This window comes from Eulemur rufifrons, chromosome 18 (assembly GCF_041146395.1).
Source record: "Eulemur rufifrons isolate Redbay chromosome 18, OSU_ERuf_1, whole genome shotgun sequence".
Taxonomy (NCBI): domain Eukaryota; kingdom Metazoa; phylum Chordata; class Mammalia; order Primates; family Lemuridae; genus Eulemur; species Eulemur rufifrons.
The window spans coordinates 48,356,529-48,382,752 of NC_091000.1; the positions used below are offsets into that span (position 1 = coordinate 48,356,529).

Consider the following 26,224-nt stretch of genomic DNA (forward strand, 5'->3'; position numbering starts at 1 on the left):
TATTAAAATAACATTATTTTCTTCAATCTAAAAGTTCACTTTTTCTTCTGGTTTTAGAAGAAATTAAAATATTTTCGTGAGCCTCTAAAAGTACTGTGAGCCCTAGGCACTGTGCCTACTGTGCCCTAATGGATGTCAGTCCTGCTTGCATCTGAAGATTAATTTTTTAAATAAATATATTCAATTAGGAAATAATTATACACACTTATACATATACACACATACACTAAATTCTCACACCAAGTGCTCTACAAACGTGAGGCCAATACATAGGGATGGTTCAAGCAATGTCTCCTTGGAGCGGTGTCTTCAACCGCTGGAGAAGCGGTGAAGTGCTAGCTCCCCAAGAAAGCAGGGAGAGGCTGAATACTGAAGCTCAAATTTACATCCTGCTTCCTCAATCCTCTCCTCTTGGTTCGAGCCATCAGAAAAACAGTCGGGAGAGGAGCAAAAAGACCAAGGGAGGGTTGTTGCCCTGTTTCTCGGTCTTCAAAATTCTCGACCCTCTGTTTTCATCTGTAACTGGCCCGTAGATTTTACAGACTCTCCAAGTCTGGCGGTCTGGTGGCCGCCAAGAAAGGGTGCAGGTCGGCGAGGTCTGGGCACCACCAGGGGGCGACCAACCGGCAGCCTTCCGGACGCGGGACAGACGCGAAGGGCGGACTTAAACCTACAGGCTTCTCTACGTGGGGGCCGGAGTGACATGACGTGGCGCGGCCGTAACGTGCGGCTCTGTGGCCCGGTTGGGCTGGGGAGCTGCCAAGCGGCCTTCTGAGCGAGCCAGCGTGGGGGCTGGGGGCAGCGTGGCGAGACGGCCCTATGAGGGAGCCGGCCTGGAGGGGCGTGGCGGGCCCTGAGATTTATTTCCACCCTTTCGTAGCTGCTCTGAGTGGGATGGCTGCTGCCATTTTTCAGGATCTCTCGCCTCCAGTTTGAAATTCTATGCGATTTTTCGGCTTTGTGTGTCTATATGGTAGTCGCATTTTAGAGCAATTCCATGCCCTTTAAAACAAAGTTCACCAAATGTGGTCTCCGTACCGGCAGCATCACCATGATCTGGATTTAGAAGTACAAATTCTGAGGTCCTACTTCAGATCTAATGAATCAGAAACTATAAGGATGGGGTCCAGTAATCTATGTTTTCAAAAATCCTTTAGGTGATTTTAGTGCACACTCAAGTTTGAGACTGCTTCAAAGTATTGTGTTTCTCTGAATCCAGCTACTGGAGTTAACCTCTTAAATGGCAATTTAGCCTAAACTAAGCTGTTTTAACTTCAGGATCATTACCAAAGCCAAACCAGTGCTTAGGCCTTACCCACTCAGACCTTGATGACATAAAGTGAAGATAGGTAAATAAGTAGCTAGATAGATGTCTAGAAAGGGAAGACCTTCGAAAGATTTGAATCAACAATGAATGCAGAATTTCAATTCTCTGCAGATTTTATTAATATTAATTATAACATTTCATTTACAGACTTTCTGCCATCCTGTCATTCAGACTTTTCCTTGTAAAGGTAGTCCACGGTAAATAATGAATTCCCAGTAACTAGTTCTGTACAGTAGTAAATTCTATTTTTATAACTCAAAAAATAAAATGAAAAAGCTAAAAACCTTGTTTACTTTCTTCCACTCAAGTAATGATCTCCTTTTGTTGAATTAGTGTGCAGCAAACCAGGTTGGGTTGGATTTGGATGGGATACTGTATGACACTAGTCAGTCATTCTCAGGCAGATCAGACTTTTCATACTTCATAACTTCTATAAATAGATTCATATTTTCAGTTATTTTATGCATTCATTTCTTCTATGCATTCATCTCTCTCCCCTGATTGAAGAAATAAAAAAGGTTTATTTGTTAGGTGTCATTTTACTATCAGCACTAATATTTGCAATACAAAGAAGAGGGTCCTTTTTGCACATGCTTGTATAATGTACTATCTGGAATCTCTGCCTCAGTGTTACTTACCTACACTTTAGTAATTATTAGCATTAACAGATAATGACTCAAATCATGCTTAGTGAAGAGATATCACTGAATAATATGATCTTTGTTTCAAATCCTCCAACTACGCTTCTGAGGTGGGATTCAAATAGTTCAAAAGCTCATATTTTTCTCCCTTTAGTTTTTGACCTGAAAATATTTGGACACTCTGATTTTAATTTTCTTTTTCTTTTTCTTTTTTTTCTTTTGAGGCAGGGCACTCCAGCAGTGGCATAATTGTAGATCACTGCAACACACAAATCCCAGGCTCCTGTGATCCTTCTAGCTCAGCCTCTTGAGAAGCTAGGACTACAGGCCCATACCACCATGCCTGGCTAAATTATTTTTTGGTTTTGTTTTGTTTGTTGTAGAGACAATAATCTCACTATCTTGCCCATGCTGGTCTCGAACTCCTAACCTCAAGCAATCCACCTGCCTCAACCTTCCAAAGTGCTGGCATTATAGTTCTGAGCCACCAGGTGGGGCCTAGTTTTCATTTGAACTCAGTAAAAAGAAAAATATAATAATTGCTCACGATTGCTAAGTGCTTACTAAATGTCCATCACTCTTAGGAGCCTTTACATGAACTATCTCAATTAATCCTTGAAACAACATTAAGAAGGGGTCTACTGTTATCATCTTCTTTGTATAGAAGAGGAAAGTGAGTCCCAGAAAGTCTGAGTTACTCATTCAACCTCATTCAATTGAACCACTGTGACAACTCAGCCCTGGCCTCTATTCCTGTTGTTATAGACATATGTGCACTTTAATTACTTAAGTAATTATGTCATGTTGCAAATACTTTTTGAGTCTACTGTGTGCCCAGAGCAGCCTGGAGCATTAGGGAGTCAGCAGCAAAAAAAGAAAATCTCCCTACCCTTATAGACCTTACAGTCTTGAGAATGGGATGGGCAGGCAAACATTAAATAAAATTTATGTTAGTGCTAAGCATGATAAGAAGGATGAATAAAGAAAGTTAAGATTGGAGATAGAAGGGTGTCATTTTACATTTGCCGGTCAGAGAAAACTTCCCATATGTGGTCACATTTTAATTAATCCACTTAATCCAACATACAAGAAATGTGGGAAGTATTTTAGTTACTATGTGACAAATATGACACCCAGCTGAGACATCAAATATATAAAAAGGTCTATTTACCTTTCTGATTCTGTTTTCCTCTCTCTCTCTTTTTCCCCCTACATTCTGCTGTAGGCTTGTTCTTGGTCTCTAAACTCTTTCCCTCAATGTTATAGTAAGAGTTTGCTTCTTCTGTTCCTTTCCTGAGTCCTTCTCAATTTGTCTCACCTTTTTTATCTCCATGCACCTCTCTCTTTCCTAAAAAGTAGCATAATTTGGCTGTAATATTTATAAAATATTGTATTTATGAAGTACAGCTCAACACTGCCAAAATTTTAAACAAAATAACATTAACATTACTATATTTTGTTTATTACTCAACAGTTGGGATAAATATGCTTGCCTTAATGCAATTGTTGGGTCATAATTGTTCGTTCTTGGTTCCTGATGTGCTCTTGTCTGAAGAATGACCAGACACACCAAAGTAATGCAAGCACGAAGTGAAGTTTATTGAGTAAAATAAGATACGTTTGCCAGACAGTGAAGTGAAAGGATCCCCTGTCATAACAGGAGGGCCCCAATTACGGTCTGGGGTCCTGTTTTATATTGCCTAGGCTGGGTCCTCCTCGAGGTTCAAATGTCACCATTAAACCACTTTGATGGACAGTTGGGAATTATATAACCTGAGTCACTGCTCAGGCAGATCTCCCATGAGCCTCTCTGAAAGCCCATTTGGGGAAGTGAACCACAATGTAGATTTCAACTAATGACATGACAATTAGCCTTAGGTTGTTCTAGGTTACCTTCCATACCCTATTGTGCCTGTGTTGCTTGGCCTGTGGGCTAGGGAATCCTCTGCATTCTTCTGCATTTGGCCCGCTAAATTCTGATTGGCAGATTGGTAGGGTGTTCCCTCCTCCCCCAGATGTGGCAATTGCTCCTAGCACCCGCCTCCTCCCTAGGAGGGCCGGAGGCTCACACAGTCTACCTAACAAAATAAGTCTGGTAGTCCCCTTGTGAGTCCAAGTCTGTTCACTTGCCTGAAGAGTTCCAAAGTATGAGAAACATTTTTTTTTTTTTTTTCAGGCCTTAGTGAAAGAGAAAGGAAAATGAAAGCAATTAACTGGAAGTTTCCTTGACTGAGGGCTCCAGGAGGTCCAGGACCACCTTAGCTCTCTGTATCTCCAGTGCCCAAGCCAGGGCCTAGCCCAAAGGCATTCAGTGATTATCTCTTGAATAAGCTGATTTATAAATAAACACTGAGCAATAGCCATGCTACATTTCACTAGGGAATTTTGACACATTTCAAGAATCTCTCTATAATCCTTTATGACTAAATTCTTCTATTCAGTTTCTTCTCTTTTTACCACCCTCTGCTAACTCTTAATTTGTTATCTTAATTTTAAGCACTGTATTTTTTACTATTACTCAATTATTAATCTTAAATTTTATATATTACATAAATTGTTAATACAGTTTTAACTTTTTGCTCGATTTTAAATTTCATTAATTTGTTTTTTCCATATTATTTTTTTTCATTTTCATAATCCACAGTATTTTCTGAGATTATAATTTTTATTATAAGTATTTTTCTACTTAAATTTGTTTTTTATTTCAAAAGGCCAAACATATTTGTTGGACATTGTAACAACAATCATGCACCAGAGAATTGCTAAAATAGCTTAGGATTTCCCAGATGAATTAATTTAATACATTCAATACTTTTTTTTTTAAAGTACCTACTATGTGCTGGGCTAATGTTTTATATAAATTGTAGAGACAGTATTTTTTCCTTTACAATCTCAGGGAAAAGTCTATCACGGAACCACTTTAGGATTTTCTTGGTCTTTGTTTCTGGAAATAGTGGTCAATTGTAGTCTAAATTGTCGGAATTCTTAAAGATCTACCATTTAATCAGATCCAGGTGATTTTACAGCCAATTTCTACCTATTCTTTAAAGCACAAATACTTTTTACACTCAAGTATTTCAAGCATTAAAAAAAAATTGGGCGATGTTAGTTGTTTTGAAATATGTTCACAAATTCCTTACTATCCTTACCTGAAAGGGTGGACTCTAATTCCCCTTCTGAATATATGCCAGATTTAAGTGACTTGCTTGTAATGAATAAAATAGCAAAAGTGTGCAAATTTCCAAGCTTGATCACAAAAGACATTGTGGTTTATTTCTCCCCACTCTCTGCCTCAGTTTTCTCTTTCTAAGGATAACAGCTGCTATGTTTTGAAGATGGTTGGTGAGCCCTTTGGAGAGGTCTAAGTGGCAAGGATCTGAGGCCTCCAGGCAATGGCCAGCTCAAACTTGCCAGATGTGCCAGTATGCCATCTTAGAAGGGAATCCTGAAGCTACAGTCAAGGATTCAGATGATTGCAGTTTATGCTTACATCTTGACCCCCACCTCAAGAAAGGCCCTAAGTCATATCCACCCAGCTAAGTCAATTCTAGATTCCTGACCTACAGAAATTAAATGAAGTATTAGATGTTCATTAATTTAAGCTGCTCAATTTTTAGATAATTTGTTACAAAGCAACAGATAACTAATAGAGATAGAGAGCTCCACAGTTAATTTTATAAGGCTACCATAATCTTAACAACAAACCTGACAAAGGTAAACCCAAAAGAGAAAATCATAGGATGATTATATATGAATAGAAATGGAAAAAATATTAACAAAATTTATCCAGACATTATTTAAGATAATAATATAACATGGTCAAATAAGATTTGGCCTAGGAATGAAAGTATGAATCAACATTATGAAATCTATCTATACTTCATTGCAACAGGTTAAAAAAGAAAAAGCATATGATTTCATCAGATGTCAAAAAGTGATTGGATAAAATTAATAAATCATTCTTAAAAATAATTCTTAAAACATGATTAGAAGGAAACTACATTAACACAAGACTATGCATATGAACACAGACACAAAAGTAAATATTATTATAAATCATAAAATTATCAAAGCCATTTCTATGATGAGGAAAGGACAATGCCTGTTAGCATGTCTAATATAGCATATTGTTTATGATTGTAGCTAACATAATATGATAAAAGCAATTAATAAATAATTATTGGAAAGAGTATCCAACATTATTATTTGGTAATAATAGTATTGTATGTAATTAAAATCAAGACAGTCTATTAAATATTGATTAGGATTCATAGAATTTGATAAAGTTAACTAGATACAAAATACATGTAAATAACCAATTGCCCAAATTATCCTCCCAAATGAAGAATTTCAAACAGTGCTTTAGTCTAATGCCATATATCAATATGGGACAGAAGGCACAAGGTTATGAAAATCAGTATTATATTTGTTGTAAGAATTTATAGAGCTTAATTGAGTGTCACACAGTGACCCCTATTTTGTTGTATTATTTTAATTTTTGTTCTATTATTTTATACTGTTTAAATTATTTTTAATTTAATGAATGATCGATCCATCAATTCTAGACAATTCTCAGCCATGATCTTTTAAATCTCACATCAGCATTATTCTTTCTCATTGTCCTTCTAGTACTATGAGTAAATCCATATCAGATCATTTTACTACTAATTTCAAGTCTTTAACTCAGTTACATTTTTCTTTCTGCATTTTGGATAATTACTTAAGTTCTGGTTATATAGTTCATTAAATTTCTTCTGCTAGGTCCAATTGGCTATTAATCCCTTCCAATAAGCTTTTAATTATGTGTTATGAATTATGTTTATTTATTTTCTAGAATTTCTATTACATTCTTTATTTAAATCTGTATGTCCACTCTTTGTATTTTCTTAGTCCCTCAGCGTATTTCATTATTAACAGTTTTTAGTTTACTTTTTAGGTCACTAAATTTAGTCGTATAAAAGTCTGTATCTGTTAATTCTCTCTTTTTACTCCTTTTGCTCCCATTGTTTGTTGCTCTTGTTCTTGATCATACTTCCCTATTTCATGATGTATTTGGTTAATTTTGATTGTGAAGGTACACATTGATTTTCTTTGATATTTTATCTAGGGGCATTTGTTGAGGCCTAAAATTAAGCTTGTTCCTTCAGAGATGTCTTGTATTTCCTTCCATCAGGAGTTCCAGGGCACAAAACCAGCCTGGGATATCCCTAAATTAAATTCCTAGCTTGTGTTTTGAATCCCTGTGGTTTGAATGCTGGGAACAAGTAAGCTTCAAGGCTGGTTTGTAGTCTATCCAAACCTCAGCAGCACAATCTACCCCGCTTAGCACCCAGGTTGAGAGCTGCCTCTTTTTCTGCATTCTGTGGAAAGTATCTGTGTATTTCCAGTTCATCTCTCTACCCAGAGAAGGTAGCTTTTGGTTTTGTGTCTCAACTTTACTTGAAAAGGTTTATCAGGATCCACCCCTGGTCAGTTTCCATACAACATCCTAAAAACCAAAGTTCAGGTTTGGGTAAAAGCTAGCTGTGGTGCTTCTAGTTTCACCTGAGCCAAATCCCTGGGCCTGAGTTCCTTATTTCTTAGCCACTCTTCATTGCTATTAAGAATTTAAGGCCGGGCGCGGTGGCTCACGCCTGTAATCCTAGCACTCTGGGAGGCCGAGGCGGGTGGATTGCTCAAGGTCAGGAGTTCGAGACCAGCCTGAGCGAGACCCCGTCTCTACTAAAAATAGAAAGACATTATATGGACAACTAAAAATCTATATAGAAAAAATTAGCCGGGCATAGTGGCGCATGCCTGTAGTCCCAGCTACTTGGGAGGCTGAGGCAGTAGGATCGCTTAAGCCCAGGAGTCTGAGGTTGCTGTGAGCTAAGCTGACGCCACGGCACTCACTCTAGCCTGGGCAACAAAGTGAGACTCTGTCTCAACAAAAAAAAAAAAAAAAAAAAAAAAAAAAAAGAATTTAAAAAATATTATCCAGGCTTTTTATTAATAGTTGCCCATCCAGGTAACATGCTTGCCATATTATGAAAATATATCCCATAATCCGTAAATCCCTGTCTGTGAGAGCATGAGGACACAAAGATTTCTAAACTCATTCCTCCATCAGTCAATTAATTATCAACCACCACCTAAATTCAGTGTCTCAGCACGCACTTTACTCCAAGCCTAGCCTTGCACCTCACAATTTTCTTACCTGAAGCTTTGGTTCCTTTTCTTCTGGCCACTCCCTCCCAGCTCTCTCCAGTCTCTTTTTCTAGATATTTTTTCCCCACAGTCATCCATTCCCCTGTATCGAAAAGTTTACACCATCAACCTACCTTGTGCAGCAGAAACCACATCCTGCTAGAAGGGGTTTTCCTTCCCTTTCTACCTCCTGTCTTGTGTTTGGCACTCAGGGACATCCAGGAAAGGGTGAACCATATTGCAAAGGGGGCCTCAGTCCTCAGATGACTATTGCCTATCTGCAGTTAGACACCTTAATGGATTGACTATTTGGCTTCTCTCCTGTTAACCAGAGTATTTTTAAACTGAGTGCTAAAAGATGACCATGAACTAACTAAGACTTTTTGAGAAAGTATAGTAACTGACAGAATTTAAAGGAATTTCAAAGACTACTTCCTTTTTCTCTCCCTCTGCACCTTTTAGATAAAATGTAGGATCCAACTTTCCCTCTCCCACTCGCCTACTCAAAGGCTGGGACAGAAATTGGCCCAAATGCAAAGCAAGCAAACCAGAAATCTTTGTAATACTCCTATGAAAACTCACATTACCTTCTGCTTTTTTTTAAACAGTACTACATAGCAAAATTTTTAAAAAGAAAGAAAATGAAGAAATCAAAAACAAAAGGGTAAGGAAAGAAACCTCTGAACAGAAGGAAGTTGTCAGAGCATGCTCTTTTGTGCTCAGGGTTAGCAGTCATCACTGAGTCTCTATCAACATCACGGCCAATTTGGAGACCTACACACGAAAACAAAGAGCTGTACATTTAAAATGACATCTTCAAATCATACTAATATCTAGTTATGTGACACTAAATATGATAATGATTCTATTTAAGTTGTATGTGCCCATTAATGAGCACTCGACTTCTGGTGGCTATTGTTATTTCCAGTATTTTACACGTGTTCACTACCGGGCAGCACTAACATAATATCAAAGATTGGTAACGTAGTTTTAAATATGGTGGTGAGAAAACCAAAAATTCTTTAAGCGAAAGAATTACAACTCATTGGTTGAAAAATATGCGTGGCTCTTAAAAGAGCCTTTGGGGTTGGGTGTAAAGACGCTTACTTGGCAAGTTTACTTGGAGCTGGTGTACTTGGTTACGGCCTTGGTGCCCTCGGACACGGCGTGCTTGGCCAGCTCTCCGGGCAGCAGCAGACGCACGGCCGTCTGGATCTCCCTGGAGGTGATGGTCGAGCGCTTGTTATAATGAGCCAGGCGAGAGGCCTCCCCCGCGATGCGCTCAAAGATGTCGTTGACGAAAGAATTCATGATGCCCATGGCCTTGGACGAAATGCCGGTGTCGGGGTGGACCTGCTTCAGCACCTTGTACACGTACACGGAGTAGCTCTCCTTGCGGCTGCGCTTGCGCTTCTTCCCGTCCTTCTTCTGGGCTTTTGTCACAGCCTTCTTGGAGCCCTTTTTGGGGGCAGGAGCGGATTTCGTAGGTTCAGGCATCGTAGCGTTAAAAAATTACACTATCGCGAACACCTGGGAAAATAATCACCCCCAGCGAAGCCAGTTTCATTTATAGACGCGGTATTCAAATGAGGTTAATAAGATTTCGTTTATGATTGGATTAATTTTAGTGTGTCGTCACAAATGACAATGTAAACGACACTTGAAGGTCTATCTTCTCATTGGCTACTATGTTACTCTACTTTGACCCAATCAGAAAGCTCAGACTAGGCTACCCAAAGCTACTATAAATAGGTCTCTTCAAGCAGGCGTGTGTATTTCTCACTGAGCAGCTATCTTTATGGCCACAGGGTAATTTTGTGGAGGTCAGCACTCTGCCCAAAGACACCTCTACAGATGAGTTCTGAATCTAGAACCCGTGGGTATCTGTGCTGCAGATAACCTTATTACTGGAGCTAGCGCAAACAGGGAAGATTATTTTGTTGCTCCTGCAGCTAATCGCTCATGAGAGCCTCACCAATAACCGTATGCTGTTTTACTGTTCCAAGTCCTCTCCCTTCGCTGTCTACCATAAGTTCTGGAAATTGCTGCTCACAAAAATAAGATACCCTCTCCCCAATCTGGTAGTTCTACAGTTTGGGTAAAGTTAAGCTATATGGCACTAAAACACTGCAAGTGCGCCGCTTAATGTGCTCTGCAGTTCCTTACCGCGTGCAATGCATTTCAATGTGGTACTAATTGGCTACCATCCAGCGCCAAAAAATGGGTGCATGGTATTCGTGCGGGAGCTCTGCAGTCGCAGCCAACAGCTCAGAAACGATTCCAGCCTGGAATCATCATCCTAGGGCTTCTCCCCGATCCTCACGTTTAAAGTGAAAGCTCCCCAAAACCACACGCATACAAAAAAAAAGAAAGTACGAAAACCCATCTACCCTCCCGGCTTCCTTCCCCGGAGGCCCGCCCCTTAGTGGCGTTTTCCTTTCAGCCACGCCCCCTAACAAAGTGTAACAGCTCTTTTGCTGAGATCGGTGGGTGGCTCTGAAAAGAGCCTTTGGGTTGTGTTGAGCGTCTAAGCAGTTGGCCAAAGGACTTTATTTCTTCTTAGCTGCCGCCTTCTTTGGCTTGGCTGCCTTGGGCTTGGCGGTCTTTGGTTTAGCCGCCTTGGGTTTCACCGCTTTGGCCTTCGCTGGACTCTTAGGCGCCTTCTTCGGCTTGGCTGCTTTAGCCTTTTTAGGGCTCTTCGCTTTTTTGGCTCCTGCAGCTGCGGCCGGCTTCTTCGCCTTCTTTGGGGTCTTCTTGGCGCTCTTCTTCGGGGCGGCAGCCCCTGTTGCCTTCTTAGGCTTCTTTGCCGCTCCTGCAGGCTTCTTGGCCTTGGCTGCACTTGCTTTTTTAGCTCTGGGTTTGGCTTCCCCGGAGGCCGCCTTCTTGTTGAGTTTGAAGGACCCGGAGGCGCCGGTGCCCTTGGTCTGCACCAGGGTGCCCTTGCTCACCAAGCTTTTGAGACCAAGCTTGATGCGGCTGTTGTTCTTCTCCACGTCATAGCCAGCGGCCGCCAGCGCCTTCTTCAGAGCGGCCAAAGACACACCGCTGCGCTCCTTGGAAGCAGCAACAGCCTTGGTGATGAGCTCGGACACCGGAGGACCAGACGCTTTGCGCTTCGCCGCACCTGCAGACTTGCGGGCCTTTTTCTTCACGGGTGCCTTCTCTGCAGGGGCCGGAGCGGCGGGCGCTGCAGGCGCAGTCTCAGACATGTTGAAGGCGGGCGTGAGGAAGAGCAATTAGAGCCGGAAGCGGAGACACTGGCCGGGACTCAGGCCGCGGCGCTGCGCCCGCCCGTTTATATAGGGCGGAGCTGCGCCGTGATTGGTGCGCTGTCCAGCCCGCCTCGCTGGCAGCCGCAGAGTGTCCTCTTGGATCCCGAGTTGTGTTTGTTACACCTCAAAAAAAGCCAAAAATATCAAAATTCTCTAAACTGAGCTACCCAATTTTTCTCAGATAATGATCCTCGAAGCCTCAGGCTTCACGCAGTACTCAAATTATGAGGAAAGCACAAAACCTTGTGCCAGAAACTAGCAATATTTCTCGCCGTGCTCGGCAAATTTCAACTCAGAGAAACAAAACTTTCTATTTTCTTCGTAAATTATAAACTGATCTTTAACTGTGGAGTTTTCTGACCTCTCAAATATGATTCTCCAAGTGGTTAGCTTCTTATACGTCCAAAAAACATGTCACTGGCACTAAGATTTTTATTACAAATCTGCACTTAAGTGAGGGAAGTAACACAGGCTCCTCGGAGAGTCCTGCCTATTGAGCCGAGGGCATTTGAGTTCATCAAACTGGTTTAGTTTAATGCCAAACAAATTATTGCCTATTTGGGGTTAAATTTTGGACCCCTGGGACATCAATCTATGTAGCTATGGTTTTATTTCCGTCCGCTACACCTGAGTTTTTAAATAATTCCTTTGGATAATTCTTTCCCTTTCTGCTCCCAAGGGTTGGGGGCGGGGCGGTTGCTTCTCTCCTTTGGACAAGTGCTCCATGGGTTGAGATACCTTGATTTCAGGGTATTTGGGAGGGAAGGGAAGTCCAAAACATACTCAGGGTACAGAGATGAAAAAGGTTTAATTTTCAAATATGTGTCCATAAAGTCACTGGAAGTGGAGGTGCACTTTACTTTGAAGAATTTATCAGAAGCCTTGTTCAGTGTTTTTGCCATATGCTTCAGGACCAAATTGTAATATACTAGTTAGAGCTAAAATCGAGCAATGATCATAAGGGAAAATAAATAAGAACTGTAGATTGGAACATATTTATTCCCATTATTAGGGAAACACAGACCCTGTTACGAATAGCTAATGGATGACTAGTCCACTCACCATACATGATTTCAATCTGCATGAAGATTATAGCCCAATGCTTCCCAGAGCTCCATAAAAAGGAAAATAAGTGACATGTAGGGATTAAATGACAATTTCAAATTTTGATCTCAGAAGCAGAGCTTTGAGAGGCTGTCCAAGCTAAGTTATTGTCCTCTACAGACATCTTTTGAAAGATGTCTGAAAGAATGGGTTTGTTTAGGTAGTTGTCCAACCAAGGAAGAGTATAAATTGGCAATGACAGCTCAATGAAAACAATGATTTCTGAAAAACAATCCAGCTGGAATTGCCTTTTAAAAACCGCAAGCCGTCTTCTTGGGAAACAAAATACAATTTTACCCAGTGCTAAAGGTGATATTCTACTGTTCTGCAGATGTGACTGATCGTAACATGGTATTGGCTATCACTTTAAAATTTAGTTCCATTTCCCCAAATCTTCATCACAGACACAAACTCTGCTACTGAAATGCATAGAATACATAAGTTTGATACCACATGAATGTAATGTTTCAAAATAGTCCTGTTTAATGCTGAATTTGGTATAAAAGTGATGTAAATTATCAATATTTCTTAAGCCTTAATGTGTAAACATTTTCAGTTTAATTTGTGCACACTAGGGCAAAATATATATGCCCTTTGGTATTTATTTGAAATAAAAAAGGAGGTGGATAAATCTCTAAAAGAGACTAGGGAAACTGTATGTGAGCATTTAATTCCAGAATGGTAGGATTATACCTTTTTTTTTTTTTTTTTTTTGAGACAGAGTCTTGCTCTGTTGCCCGGGCAAGAGTGAGTGCCATGGTGTCAGCCTAGCTCACAGCAACCTCAAACTCCTGGGCTTAAGCAATCCTCCTGCCTCAGCCTCCCGAGTAGCTGGGACTACAGGCATATGCCACCATGCCCGGCTAAGTTTTTCTATATATATTTTTAGTTGGCCAGATAATTTCTTTCTATTTTTAGTAGAGACAGGGTCTCGCTCTTGCTCAGGCTGGTCTCGAACTCCTGACCTCGAGCGATCCTCCCGCCTCAGCCTACCAGAGTGCTAGGATTACAGGCGTGAGCTACCACTCCCAGCCTATACCCATTTTTAATGACAACAAAAATCACTCCTTTAAATGGCTGAAATTTGCATGCTATATTGAAGTTCGCTTTCAAATGCCTCACTTTATCCTATATATTCCCTACTCCTTGCAGGAACTTAAATCTCCAAATTCTGGGATCTTGCAACTCACTTCTGCTTGCTCCCTATGGTACTGTGTATTTTCTGATAAATAAAGCAATTGGAGTTAGAGAAGACATTGAGGATTGCTCACTGTTAAATCAAGCATTTGCTTGACACTTCTTTATGATGAAATAGGAGCAATATCAAAAGGCTTCATTTTCTTAATGATCTGCCAGTAGGCTGGCCATATCCAAATTGTGTGTGTGCACATGCATGTTCATGTGTGTGTTTTAGATGTAGCTTTCAAGGCCTTGTTCCAGATGATTCTGATCTAATAACTCTCCGGGGGTCCCTCAGAATATCAATATTTAACAAAATCCTCATGCCACTCTCATGCCCAATCAAGTTTGGGAATCACTGCTGCTGTCACTAGAGGTGACCAACAGGGCAAAAGTGTTTCTTGACATATGAGTGCTCCCATGGATTTCTGGGCTTGCCTGTGAGATCTTAGAAAAGATGTTCATGCTGGTTATAACCACACATTGGGAGGATGGGAACAGCATTAGTCCAATCCTGACTTCCTTGAATTCACACTTGACTGGCAACTGTAGTGGGCTTAAGAAGGAGAAAGAAGAGCAAAGTTAAGCATGCAATAATTAATTATTTTCCATCTACAAGGAATGGACTGAACCTTGGCTATCTATGGACGACCTGGATCCTCTACTACAGAATCTCTACTCTTTATCTCATTTTTAACATTCTTAATAATAATTATGTTTTCCACATATTGGCTACTGTGTGCTCCCTACATTCTTCGTCAATGCAACAATCCTCTAATATAGATAGTGTTTCCACTTTACACTGGAGGAAATGCATATTTCCTTAACAAAGGTTAAGGAATTCTCTTGAGAATAGTGTTGGTAAGAGGTACATTCTAGATTCCAGTTCACGTTGGTCTGACTTCAAAGCATATGCTCTTATTAACCAGTGTTTTCCAGACTGCAGGTCTGAACAAATATTAGAAGTTGTGAAATCTAGTTAGTTGTGCAAGGCTAAAATATTTCTTTTTTTAATTAATTAGAATAGGATAGAAAATGCCAGAGTTCATTGCATGTAGTTTTAGTTATATTCACAGCTCTTTGTGTGCTAGGTTCCTATATAAAAGGCACTTCTTACTGTGTAGGCTTGTATGTCCAGAGTAGTTAGTATGTTTTCCTCATGCACTTTTTGAGTTTTTGTAGTCATGAAATATTCTCAGGTGTGTTATTTTTTATTAACACAAGAAAGTAATTTCCTATCACTGACATTTTTTTAAACCTCTAAGGAGTCCTGAGTGATAGAAAATGGGGGACGCTTTGATCATTTTTATTTTGAACGTGATATCAACTGTGTTAGGTGGAACAACATGATTTGTAGAAAAGTTGAAAGGAAAGGGAAGATTGTGTTTCGTTTCTTTTACTCCACAATTCTGGATTCCAAGTGCTTAATTCTGGACTTTGCTATTTTAGTGTGATGCTACTATCATTGTTTTATTAAATACAGAGTTTGGAAAAGAGGTGCTTTATACTATACAAAGGAACTATATATTATCTTAGACATAGATTTTCTTTATGTCAACAATTAAAATTGAAGGTTGCATACCCAGAGTTATTCATTGCAGCATTGTTTGGAATTATAAAATATTGAAAACAACTTTAATGTACGTACATAAGAGACTGATCAAATAAACTAGGACATATTCATACATTGAAGTAATATGTAGCTACAAAAATGACTGAGGAAGATCTCTATGAACTAATATAGAGTGAATTCCACGGTATACATTTAAGTGATAAAGCAAAGTGCAAAAGAATATCCATAGTATGATAACCTTGTGTGAGAAATAAGGAAATGTAAGAAACACACAATTTTTTGTTAATTGGCACAAAAGAAATACAAGAAAGATAAACCAAAAACTAGAAAGATTGCTTCCTTATGGGAGGTAGGTGAGAAAGAAAAGGGTAGAAAGAAGGAGGAATGGAAAGAGGGTAGCAGGGGTAAGAAGGGAGTGACACTTTTTTTGTTATAACTGTTTGTATAATTCTGACTCTTATAGTAATGTTTTATATACCAGCTAAATAAACTATTAAATAAACAAACTATTAAAACCAATAGAAATTGGGGAAATCCAAAATGGAATACAAGCACTAACAAATGAACGAAACTTATATTAAATTAATGACAAATTAATAACATAATGCTGAAGGGATTGAGGAAGATAAAAGTTAACTTAAGAAACCGTGGAAAACAATATTGACTGGATACTGTAAGGCTAAAGGAAAAAAACCATATATATGTATGTGTCTATATACTCACATTGTCATCAATATAGTACAGTGTGTGTGTTTGTATGTATATATACATATATATAATAAAAGTGTGTCTCTCATGGATATGGGTTATCAATTCTGAAACTACTTTATGAGCACATTAGAATTGAATAAATAAGTAAAATTATCTATACTATAGATAATGAGAGTCAATGTTCTCATTGGTGGAAAAAGAAGTATTTGGCTAAAATTAACCTTGTGGTGCTGGATTAGAATCAGAGGTATTAATATAAACTCACTTTTAAAAATAAATCTACAGTTATATAGAGAAACATAGATATGTGTATATGTTAGTATACACACATATATCTTCTTGTTCTGTCAGCTGAGAGGGCCTGCTAGTAGCAATTAGCACATCTTACACACCCTCTTTGGTTTTTAACACCATCCTCCAGTAAAAGGAAATGTGACTTCTTAAGTAAGTGGTTGATTCCAAGGTTGGGGTAGGGAAAATATAGCTACAAAGGGAAAGTTTACATTGAAAAATCTCCACAGACACCACCTTAACTGAGTAAGGTAAACATCGCAATGTAATAACACATATATCCATCATGAATTCCTTGCCATGAGAAAGACACTTCATCATTTTTGTTGTATTTCCTCGCAAAAATACATAAACTTGTTTCAATGATGAGAAAAACCAAACAAATGTAAATTGAGGGACATTATTCAAAATAACTGATCAGCACTTTTCAAAAGTGTGAAAGTCATAAAAGACAAGAACAGACTGCAGAACTATTATAGACTAGAAAAGACGAAGAAAAAAATAATGAGGAATTCTGTGTGGGATCCTGAATAGGATCCTGGAACAGAAAAAGGATGTTAGTGTAAAAATTTGTGAAATTTGGATAAGATTTGAAGTTTAGTTAATATTTTACCAATGTCTAATTTCTATTCCTGATAATTGTATATGGTTATGTAAAACATTAACATTAGGGGATGCCAGTTGAGGGAATAAGAAACTTTTGTACTATTTTTGCAACTTTCCAGTAAAACCAAGCTTAGGTTAAATAAAAAAGTTTTCTTAAAAAATATCCTCTTACCATTTTACCATATTATAACACTCTTAATAAATGGGGAAAGGGAAAACTGTATGATATAGATTCTCCATAGTGGTGGAAATACAAATTTTTATTCTTATGTCTAAACTTATATGTTTTCAAAATTTCTACCATAAGCATGGATTTCTTTATGATTTGCAAACAACATGTTTCTCTTAAAAGAATGATAAAGTTTATTTTTTTAAATGTCTGCTGAGTAGTCCAGACATCCAATTACTGTCTACCTTGCGCTCTCTTTTTCTCTGTTATCTAAACTTTTATTGAAATTGTTTCCTTTTTTTAATTTTTAGATTTAGCTTTTACATATGTATCCATGAACAATATGGCTCAGTTTTTCCTGTTTTTAAAATTTATATATTGTGAAAAACCAGAGTGTATTTATTATCTTTTGCCTTGCTTTTTTCCCCCTCGATAGAATCCATTCCTCTGTATTATATTGATGCAAAAAGCTTGTTGTTGATTTCCATTGCTGTTAAATATTACAAATGTGCCCCAGTGTATTTACTTACCTAATCTACTCCTCATGGATGTTATCATCGTTGTATAATGTGACCAGGAGTTTGAGACCACTCTGGGCAACAAAGGAGACCCCATCTCTACAAAAATAAAAAAAAAAATAGCCTGGCATTGTGGTATTAGGAGGCCAAGGTGGGAGGATCCCTTGAGCCAAGGAGTGCACGGTTACAATTAGCTATCATCATGTCACTGCACTTCGGCCTAGGCAGTACAGTGAGACTCTGTCTCTGAAGAAAAAAGAAAGAGGGCCCCTTGAGAAAATATTAACTACCTTTCCATTAACCTTAATGCAGAACCCATAATCATTTCCCTAATCAATCCCTTTAGCATCTATTTATCCAAAAATCTTGCTAGTATCTTTAGAAGAGGTGGTTCTATGAACAAGAACACATTGCATGTGGCCCTCATGTGTATCTTTTCTCACTTCTTCAGTTTCTCTCTTTCTCTATTATACTTTCTTTTTTTTTCTTTTTCTTTTCCTTTTTTTTTTTTTTTTTTTTTTTTTGAGACAGAGTCTTACTCTGTTGCTGCAGCTAGAGTGCTGTGGCATCAGCCTAGCTCACAGCAACCTCAAACTCCTGGGCTCAAGCAATCCTACTGCCTCAGCCTCCCGAGTAGCTGGGACTACAGGCATGTGCCACCATGCCCAGCTAAGTTTTTCTATATATTTTTAGTTGTCTGATTAATTTCTTTCTATTTTTTAGTAGAGACGGGGTCTCACTCTTGCTCAGGTTGGTCTTGAACGCCTGACCTCAAGCGATCCACCCGCCTCGGCCTCCCAGAGTGCTAGGATTATGGGCGTGAGCCACCAGGCCCCAGCCTCTATCATATTTTCTATTATTATTTCCTCAATATCCTTTTACTTTTCCCTCTCCATTTCCCTTATGTTATATAAGTTTTTTGGTTTGTAAAGGATTATCTATTTACATAGGATCATTAATTTGTATGTTGGGGGCAGTTTGGCATGATGATTAAGCAGATAGACTCTTGTATGGTTCTCTATTGCTGTATAATTATCCCAAAATTTAGTGGCCTTAAATAATAATAAACATTTTTTTAACTCACACAGTTTCCATAGGTCAGGAATTTCCATAGTTGACTTTATTCAGTGGTTTTGACTGGAGATCTCTGACGAGATTAGAGTCAGGATAGTAGCTGGGGCTTTAGTCATCTGCCAACTTAAGCTGAATAATGGGGCTAGAAGGTTCCCAGATGGCCTACCTGGCTGGCAGGTTGGTGTTGCTGTCAGCAGAATGCTTTTGTTCCTAGGTGTACAACACTCTCTGTAGGGCTTCAGGAAGTCTCACTACATGGTAGCTGGCTCCCTCTAGAATGAGTAATCCATGCGAGAGCAAAGCAGGAGTCACAATATCTATTAAGACCCAACTTCTGAAGTTCCAATATGCTGTTAGCTCCCTAAATCAGACCTATCCAGTTTTGGAGAAAACTACACAAGTGTGTGAATACCAGGAGGTTAGAATTACTGGGGCCATCTTGCTGTCTGGATATCACAGTTCTGGAGGTAGATGACTCTACTTCAAATTCTAATCCCATGATTTACTAGGTGACTTTAAGAAATATACTAAATTCTATTTCCCAATTTTCTCATTTCTAAAATTTGGATGAGAATATTGCAGTAGATTGTACCATTGCTCCCCATTTTTTTGCTGCCCTTTGTAGGAGTGTTAAACATCACTGCTCATTGATATGGTTTTACAATATCCCTCCCCATGGGAGGAGTACTCTTTCCTACTACATCTACAACAGTCTTCACGCTGAGTTGCTTTGGTCAATAAAATATGGGTAGAAGTGACATATGCCCACTTTCCAGCAGAAGCTTTAAGAGTAATGAGATCCCTTTATGTCATCTTCTTTCAGCCTGGGTACCTCTATGAAGAAGATATGGAGTAAAAGCCATTGCTCATCCACAAAGACATATAATTTGGTTCTGATATGACCCTTCCTGTTGTTATCCACCAAGATCTGGGGATTGTCGGTTATATAATTTACCAAAACCTGACTGATACAACTATTACCTATGTAAGAGAAAAACTTCCCCTTCACTCTCTGGGGGTTCACTGAAAAATCAACTCACAAAAAGCAGACTAACTGGAAAAAAAAAAAGCATACACATTTATTCATGTTCACACAAGGGAAATTCACAGAGTGATTATCCACTATCCCAATGGGGTACAGATGGTTATATACTCTACTTTCTAAGGGAAAGGGAGACAGGGACGTGTAGATGATTTTAGAGGGGTAATAGATTATTTTTAAGGGGATTCAATTGGTTTGCAGAGTATACAATGGGCAGGGACAGACTCCGTTGGGTTCACAGAGCAGACAATGGTTTGTGGCAAAAGTCTGCTTACTAGATTTGTTGACAGACTTCAGTCTTTCTTCCTGCAATATAAGTTCAATTAATGAAAACTCAGGAAAGGGACCAGAGGTAATTATTTTCTTCTTTGGTAGGTTCCGACTTTAGGCAGATAACAGAACTTGAGAGAACAACTTCATCCTGTGCTTTGGGAGACACTGAGGGTTGAGGGAGGCAGGAGAAGGACAAACAATTATTCTCTTTGCTGGGTCTATCTGATATTCATGTAGACAGAGGAAAAGTCTCTTCCAGTGTCTGTTGATATCTAAGGGCCTTTAATTCAAAGTACTCATTATACCAAGGGCCATATTTTGGGGTGAAGCTCCCTGCATTCCCTCACATATTTAGTAGTATTCTTGCTAGAATTAGATATTAATAATATTTTTGAAAAGCTTACAACTATGTCTGGCACATAGTGAGCAACCATACATGTTAGCTATTAATATGATTATACAGACCTAAATTCACATGAGATAGATTTATAATCCATGTCATTACTTTATTAATATATAATGAAAGATACACTTGATATTAAAAATAAGTATCATAAGAGTAGTGACTGCATTATTTTCTGGTGTGGAGACCATGACACAGATTATAGGATACTTTCTGAGTATAGAGTTATAATGAGGGATATTTTTGTCAAGCAGTGGTCTTCTGATCAATCAGGTCCTCTAACCCAGGGATTCATGATGTACTGTCTTGTGCTCTGTGGAAAAGATATACTGAACAAGTCACTATTCTATGAGCTCTTCTTTTTTTCTAGATAATTATCAACATTTCTTTTCTCATAGTTCCTCTTCCCTGGACTCTACAGACTTATACTAAGTATAATATCCCTGTATAATTTACATTAGTTACAATATAGTGTAGTCAGTTACAATTTAAACTATTGCAACATATTTATAAAGTTTGCTATGGAATAGATACTATGTGACAGGGTCTTTTCTAAGCACTTGACAAATACTCACTTAATCCTTATAATGATTCTATGTACTATCATTACCACCATTTTCCAAAAAACAAAACTGTATATAAGATATTAAGTATATTAAGGGTCTTAAAGCTAAGAGAGCTTACCTTCCTGCCTCCCTGATTTCTCCAATGATTAATTTTACCATTCTTTGCAAATTATTATTGCCCCAAGTAAAATGAAATGTTATTTTCATGTTTGTTAACTTTATTTCTAAGAACTTTTCCTTGATTTGGGAGCAAGGTAGAAATCAGGGAGAGGACTAGAAAACAGGAAGCAATCTGTAGTACAGTATACTTATTTTATGAAGACATGGTATGATCCATGTTAGCTTTCTTCGTAGTTTCCACCAGTGGCACTTCCTATTTGTAATGTGGACTTCAGGGTTTTGGGTTTTCTGTTTGTTTCTTTCCTTTCTTTTCCTTCCGTTTCCTTTCTTCCTCCCTAACCTTCCCACTTTAGTCTCATATGAAATGCCCCTACTTCCTTTCCAACCAGAATGCTATTTTTAAACCTTCCCTATGAAGAAATTCTGGAGTCCCCAATATTCAGAGGTTTAAGGGACCACAGATGTCACAAAGCCTCTCACTTTACAAAACAGAAAACTTGAACCCAGAGTGGTGAAAGTACATCCTGAAGAAGTGTCCACCCTCTGGACCTCCAGTAGTAGGAGGACAAGGGCAGATATTTAGGACTAGCAAACACTTCAAACACTGCTTTTTGTACATGAGTTGCTCAGGAAAGGCCAAAGTTCATCAGCTGTATTCAGTCTTAATGTTTGTCAGTGTACAATCCAGATAAACAAAGAGATACTACTCTAGAGATTTTATATAGAAGGAATGTAATAGAGATTATTAGATAAGCGCATAATGAAAGAATTGAGAAACCCAAGAGAGTTCATGGGGACAACCCAAAGATAAGCTGCAGCAGAAAGTTGCCACCTCTCCTTGTGCTAGAGACACACAGGAAAGAAGTGATGCTGGCAGGAATTGGGGCTGGAACTCCCATCCCAATTAAGGGGAAAGAGAACAGGCTAAGGTGGATTGGAGTCCACAGGAGAGATGGGTTATCTGGTGGGATTGGAGTTAGAGTACCAAGGCTGGAGAAGCCCCAGGAATCAAGGAAGAAAGGAGAGAATCACTTGAGCCCAGCAGTTCGAGGCTGCAGTGAGCTATGATGGGGCCAGGGCACTTCAGCCTGGAGGACAGAGACAGACTCTGTCTCAAAAATAAATAAATTAATTAATTAAAAATAATAATAAACAGAAAGGGGAGAAATACTCTGGCTCCACAAGCATCTTTGATCAGCGTCTCCCATTGGCTAAATCTACTGGAAACCATAGAGCAAGGAAACCTGGGAAATGTAGTTTTTAGTGATATATACCAGCATCAGAGTGTGAACAGGCAAATGATAGAAACAAGCAGAAACTCAACACAAATATTTCTGCAACTTCAGATGCCTAAGCATGTGACCCTGTACCTGCACTCAACCAGGCTCCCTAGAAAAGACAGATGTGCACTTGAATTTTTAAAGATGCTGGATCAAGAAGACAGTTTTGCCTTATTTAAAACAGGTTGAGATTTACCCTGTGTGGTAGGAATCCTCTAAGGTGATCTCTGCCTCTGAGTGTTCATACTCTTGCATTATCCCCCTTTTTTTGTGTGCTGCACCTAGTGACTTGCTTCTTACAAATAGAATGTGTCAAAAGTGACAGTGTGTCACTTCTGAGATTAGGTTACAAAAGATTGTGGCTTTTGTATAGGGCCTCTCATTCGTTCCTTCTTTTAGAAGAAAGTAGCTGCCCTGTGGAGAAACCCACATGGGAACTTGAGGCCCTTGGTCTAATAGCCCTGAAATAACTGAGTTTTACCAACAACCATGTAAGTAGGCTTAGAAGTGGATCAATTCTACATTGAGTTTTGAGATGACTACAGTCTGGCCATCATCTTGGCTGCAGCCTAGTGAGAGATCCAGAGGATTTAGGTTGACTGAGCCCAGACACTGAAGCTGCTAAGTTTAGGGAAAATTTGTGACACACTATAAGATAATTAATACACCTAGAGATGAACCATACACCCATAAGAGGAAAGTGAACCACAGAGAAGGAATGGCTTTCAGTGTCTGTTATGTGCCAAGTACATTATCCCCATTTAATTTTCACACCCATCCTCTGAGGTGGGTCATCATGACAAGCTCCATTTTCCAGACAAAGAAACCAAAAATGAGAAGGGAAAATAATTGATTCTAGGTCACATTGTGATGCAAAGTAGGCACCTGATGGGTCAAACCTGTGCTTTTATTTCTTTTATCTCACACTGTTCCCAAAATCAAAATGACCAGCCTTTAAGGTTGCTATTATCTGGTTGCGTAGTATACAAATAAAAAGAACAAATTGTTTAAAATCAAGTGTCTTCTCACTTTATTAAAATATAGTCCTCATTTATTTCTCTCCCAGATCATCATAACTAACATAAAAGTAAAAAAGGATTAGGGCCTTATTTCAGGTATTTCTTTGTTGAGGACTAAAGTACAAGGTACAATATGAAATTGGCGTAATAAATAACCAAATGAAACCAAATGAAACAAAACTTCTGAAGAGGCAGGCAATTCTTAGTGTTTTAGGACTCAGAAAACAATACTGCAAAATGAAGGCCTCAAAAGCAAACCTTTTTCTCTCTGACCTTCTCCTGATTCTTGTCTCTTTGTCTCATCCACCCTTGAGGCTAATGATAAACTAGAATCCTTTTTCTCCAAGGTGAGTCATAAAAACCAGAACCACTTTTCCCCAAAGTCAGCCATAAAACCTAACTCCCACCCCTGCACATACCTTTCTGTATAAAAATTGGCCATATAGAAATTATCTGAACTACATTGTTTGACCGTAGTTCATAAGACCCCCACTCCAGAAAGGAACATGGCCCATGCCCAGAAGGAAGTAATGCACATTCAGAGAGGCCAAGAAGAATCTGAACAGAGAGGCTTTGCTGCGTTCCCCCACTCAGTCTATTATTAATAGCATTAGATCATACCCTTTTTGTCCAATAATTCTACATGGCTGTCCATACTTTGTTGAACTTAAGCATGAAAATGTACAATTTTCCCTGTAGCTTTGGGTCTTCATTCTGAAATCTCCTGTGTCCATGCTAAATAAATGTGTATGCCTTTTCTCCAGTTGTGCTGTCTTTTGTGAATTGATTTTTCAGTGAAACTTCAAAGGTCAAAGGGGAAATTTTTCCTTGGCCCCAACATTAGTTTTTTTGGGCTAATAGACCACTGATATCTTTGTGTAATAAAATAATAACTATCATGATAACAACAGTAACAAGTAGCAAACATTAACTAGCATTTTGTAAGAATTAATTCCCTTTGTGCTTGGCACTCTTCCAAGGCCTTTCCATGGACCTTCTCAATAACACTATAAACCTGGCCCCCTGTGTTTTAATCCTACCTGCACCACTTCTCCCCCAACCCCCTGCCATCTTATTAGGTATGTGACATGGGCAAGGTACTTTATTTCTCCGTGCCTCAATCTTCTCACCTAAAAAACGGAATAATAGTACATACTTCATAAACATATTAGGAGGGCTAAATAACATGAGTTAATGCTTGGCACATAGTGAACATCCTAAGCCAATTCATAAAATGAGGTAGAAAGTATATTCATTACCATCCTAATCTCATTTGGATAGCAGTAAATTTGGGCAACAAGGAATATCTGATTCTGAGGTACAGCTTCTGAGCCAAAAGTTAGTTCCAGGTAGTCTGGTTCATAAACATGGAGCCAGAGGACCAGTCCACATGTGCCACTCCACAACGCAAATGTGGGGCACCAGAAACCAGCAGCTGAACTTTCAGGTCCTGCATGATTGAGTCCCACTGGGGCATCCACGGAATGCAGAGGTAGGGCCTCCACATATTTCAACGCTGACTACCTGGTGTGAAAATAGGAAAGATGCTTTTTCAAAATGCTCCTTTAAAAATAGCTGCTGCTAAGTGGTGGGGAAAGAGAGAGAGAGTAGGGAAAGAATGGACAGTAGAAAGGGGGGCATGCAAGAGGATAAACGGAAAATTACAGAAAGAGCTGTTGGTTCTGGGCTTTGTTAAGAGCATTTGAGAAGATGAGATACTAAATGGCTAGAATAATGATTAAAAAGTTAGATCCTAGCCCCGTAATAAAAGTTTGTATCCACTCATTTCCACTGACTGCCACCTCTAGAGGTAATTTAACTCCAAACAGTTCTACCCACTCTTGCCTTCTGTCTGTCTTTCAGCAAGCATAGTCACTTGTGCCAGCTGGAACCCATAGACACAGGTTAGCAGATGCACGGTGCCCGTTCTCCTGCAGCCTGCAGATCTGTGAGCCTGGGAAGCGGGTGGCCTGACACACAGGGGGCTGTGCTCCAGAAGGGGACCCACATACAGCCCCTGCTGTTCCCTTTTCATAGAGAAAGCATGAGAGCAGACTTGAACAAGGAGAACAAACATTTTCTGTGTGGGTGTCAGCTGGGAAAGCCAGCCTCCCAGCATCTGGGAACATTGGCTGAGCCTCCCACAGGGAAGGCAGCAGCCCTTGTTCCTATTTCATTGCCAGGCAACCCAGAGAAAGTCCCTGGGGTCATCAGCTAAACAGCTCTGCTTGTGTCTTCACAGTGCCTTTGCTCATGGCATTCCTGGCCATGCTGTTGCTGGCAGTCCACACTCCCAGTATCACCACCCGGCAGACCACAGCCATTCTTTTAGAAGGCATCTCTCCGTCTGTGGCAGGAGAGGAATGTCAGGGAGGGCCTCACTTAGAAGGTGAAATTTGAGGAAAAGACTGACGGAAATAAGGTATTGAGGCAGGTGAGTATCTGTGAGAAGAGTGTTCCAGGATTCCTCATAAAATTTGGAAAGCAGACATAGAGGAGGTGAGAAACAATACAGACATGTATGCAATGGTGCTGATGATAGGAGAGACTGTGGAACTTGAGTCATGCCAGATGCATAGGGGTCATTTGGGAAGTGAGACAGTACCCTTCTAGGTAGGAAAACAATACAATAGAGTGAGCCAATGTGCATGGGAAGGTGGGGGGGCGGGCAGAGAGAGATGTGAGATGAGACTATCGTCACCAGGAAGGAGCAGAGGATATTTAAAGCAATGGTGGTGTGCTGGCAAATGTTGAGCAACAGGTTCTCAAGAAACAAAACAAAACCCCCTAATTTGTAGTATTTGCTAATTCCCATGGTATAAATACTGCCATTATGGCCAATTTCAGGCTACCAATGTTACATTGAACAC

The 26,224-nt window shown here is 39.4% G+C and overlaps 3 protein-coding genes across 3 annotated transcripts in view; 1 reads left to right on the forward strand and 2 right to left on the reverse strand.

Moving 5' to 3' along the window:
* The window catches only part of LOC138398975 (histone H3.1), a 62,806-nt gene that overhangs the window by 24,957 nt on the left and 11,625 nt on the right, over nt 1-26,224 (forward strand). The gene's annotated exons all lie outside the window — the stretch shown is intronic.
* Nucleotides 1,435-9,686, reverse strand: LOC138398977 (histone H2B type 1-M). The gene is made up of 2 exons (XM_069493422.1): nt 9,262-9,686; nt 1,435-1,824 (listed from the first exon to the last, which is right to left on the reverse strand). Exon 1 carries the CDS (start codon nt 9,649-9,651, stop codon nt 9,271-9,273), a length of 381 nt encoding a protein of 126 aa, XP_069349523.1. The 5' UTR covers nt 9,652-9,686; the 3' UTR covers nt 1,435-1,824; nt 9,262-9,270.
* On the reverse strand, nt 10,642-11,424 carry LOC138398974 (histone H1.4). Its single transcript, XM_069493417.1, has one exon. It carries the CDS (start codon nt 11,361-11,363, stop codon nt 10,704-10,706), a length of 660 nt encoding a protein of 219 aa, XP_069349518.1. The 5' UTR covers nt 11,364-11,424; the 3' UTR covers nt 10,642-10,703.

What these genes read in the sequence shown, in the direction of transcription:
- LOC138398977 (XM_069493422.1), bottom strand. Translation starts at nt 9,651, where the DNA reads ATGCCTGAACCTACGAAATCCGCTCCTGCCCCCAAAAAGGGCTCCAAG.
- LOC138398974 (XM_069493417.1), bottom strand. Translation starts at nt 11,363, where the DNA reads ATGTCTGAGACTGCGCCTGCAGCGCCCGCCGCTCCGGCCCCTGCAGAG.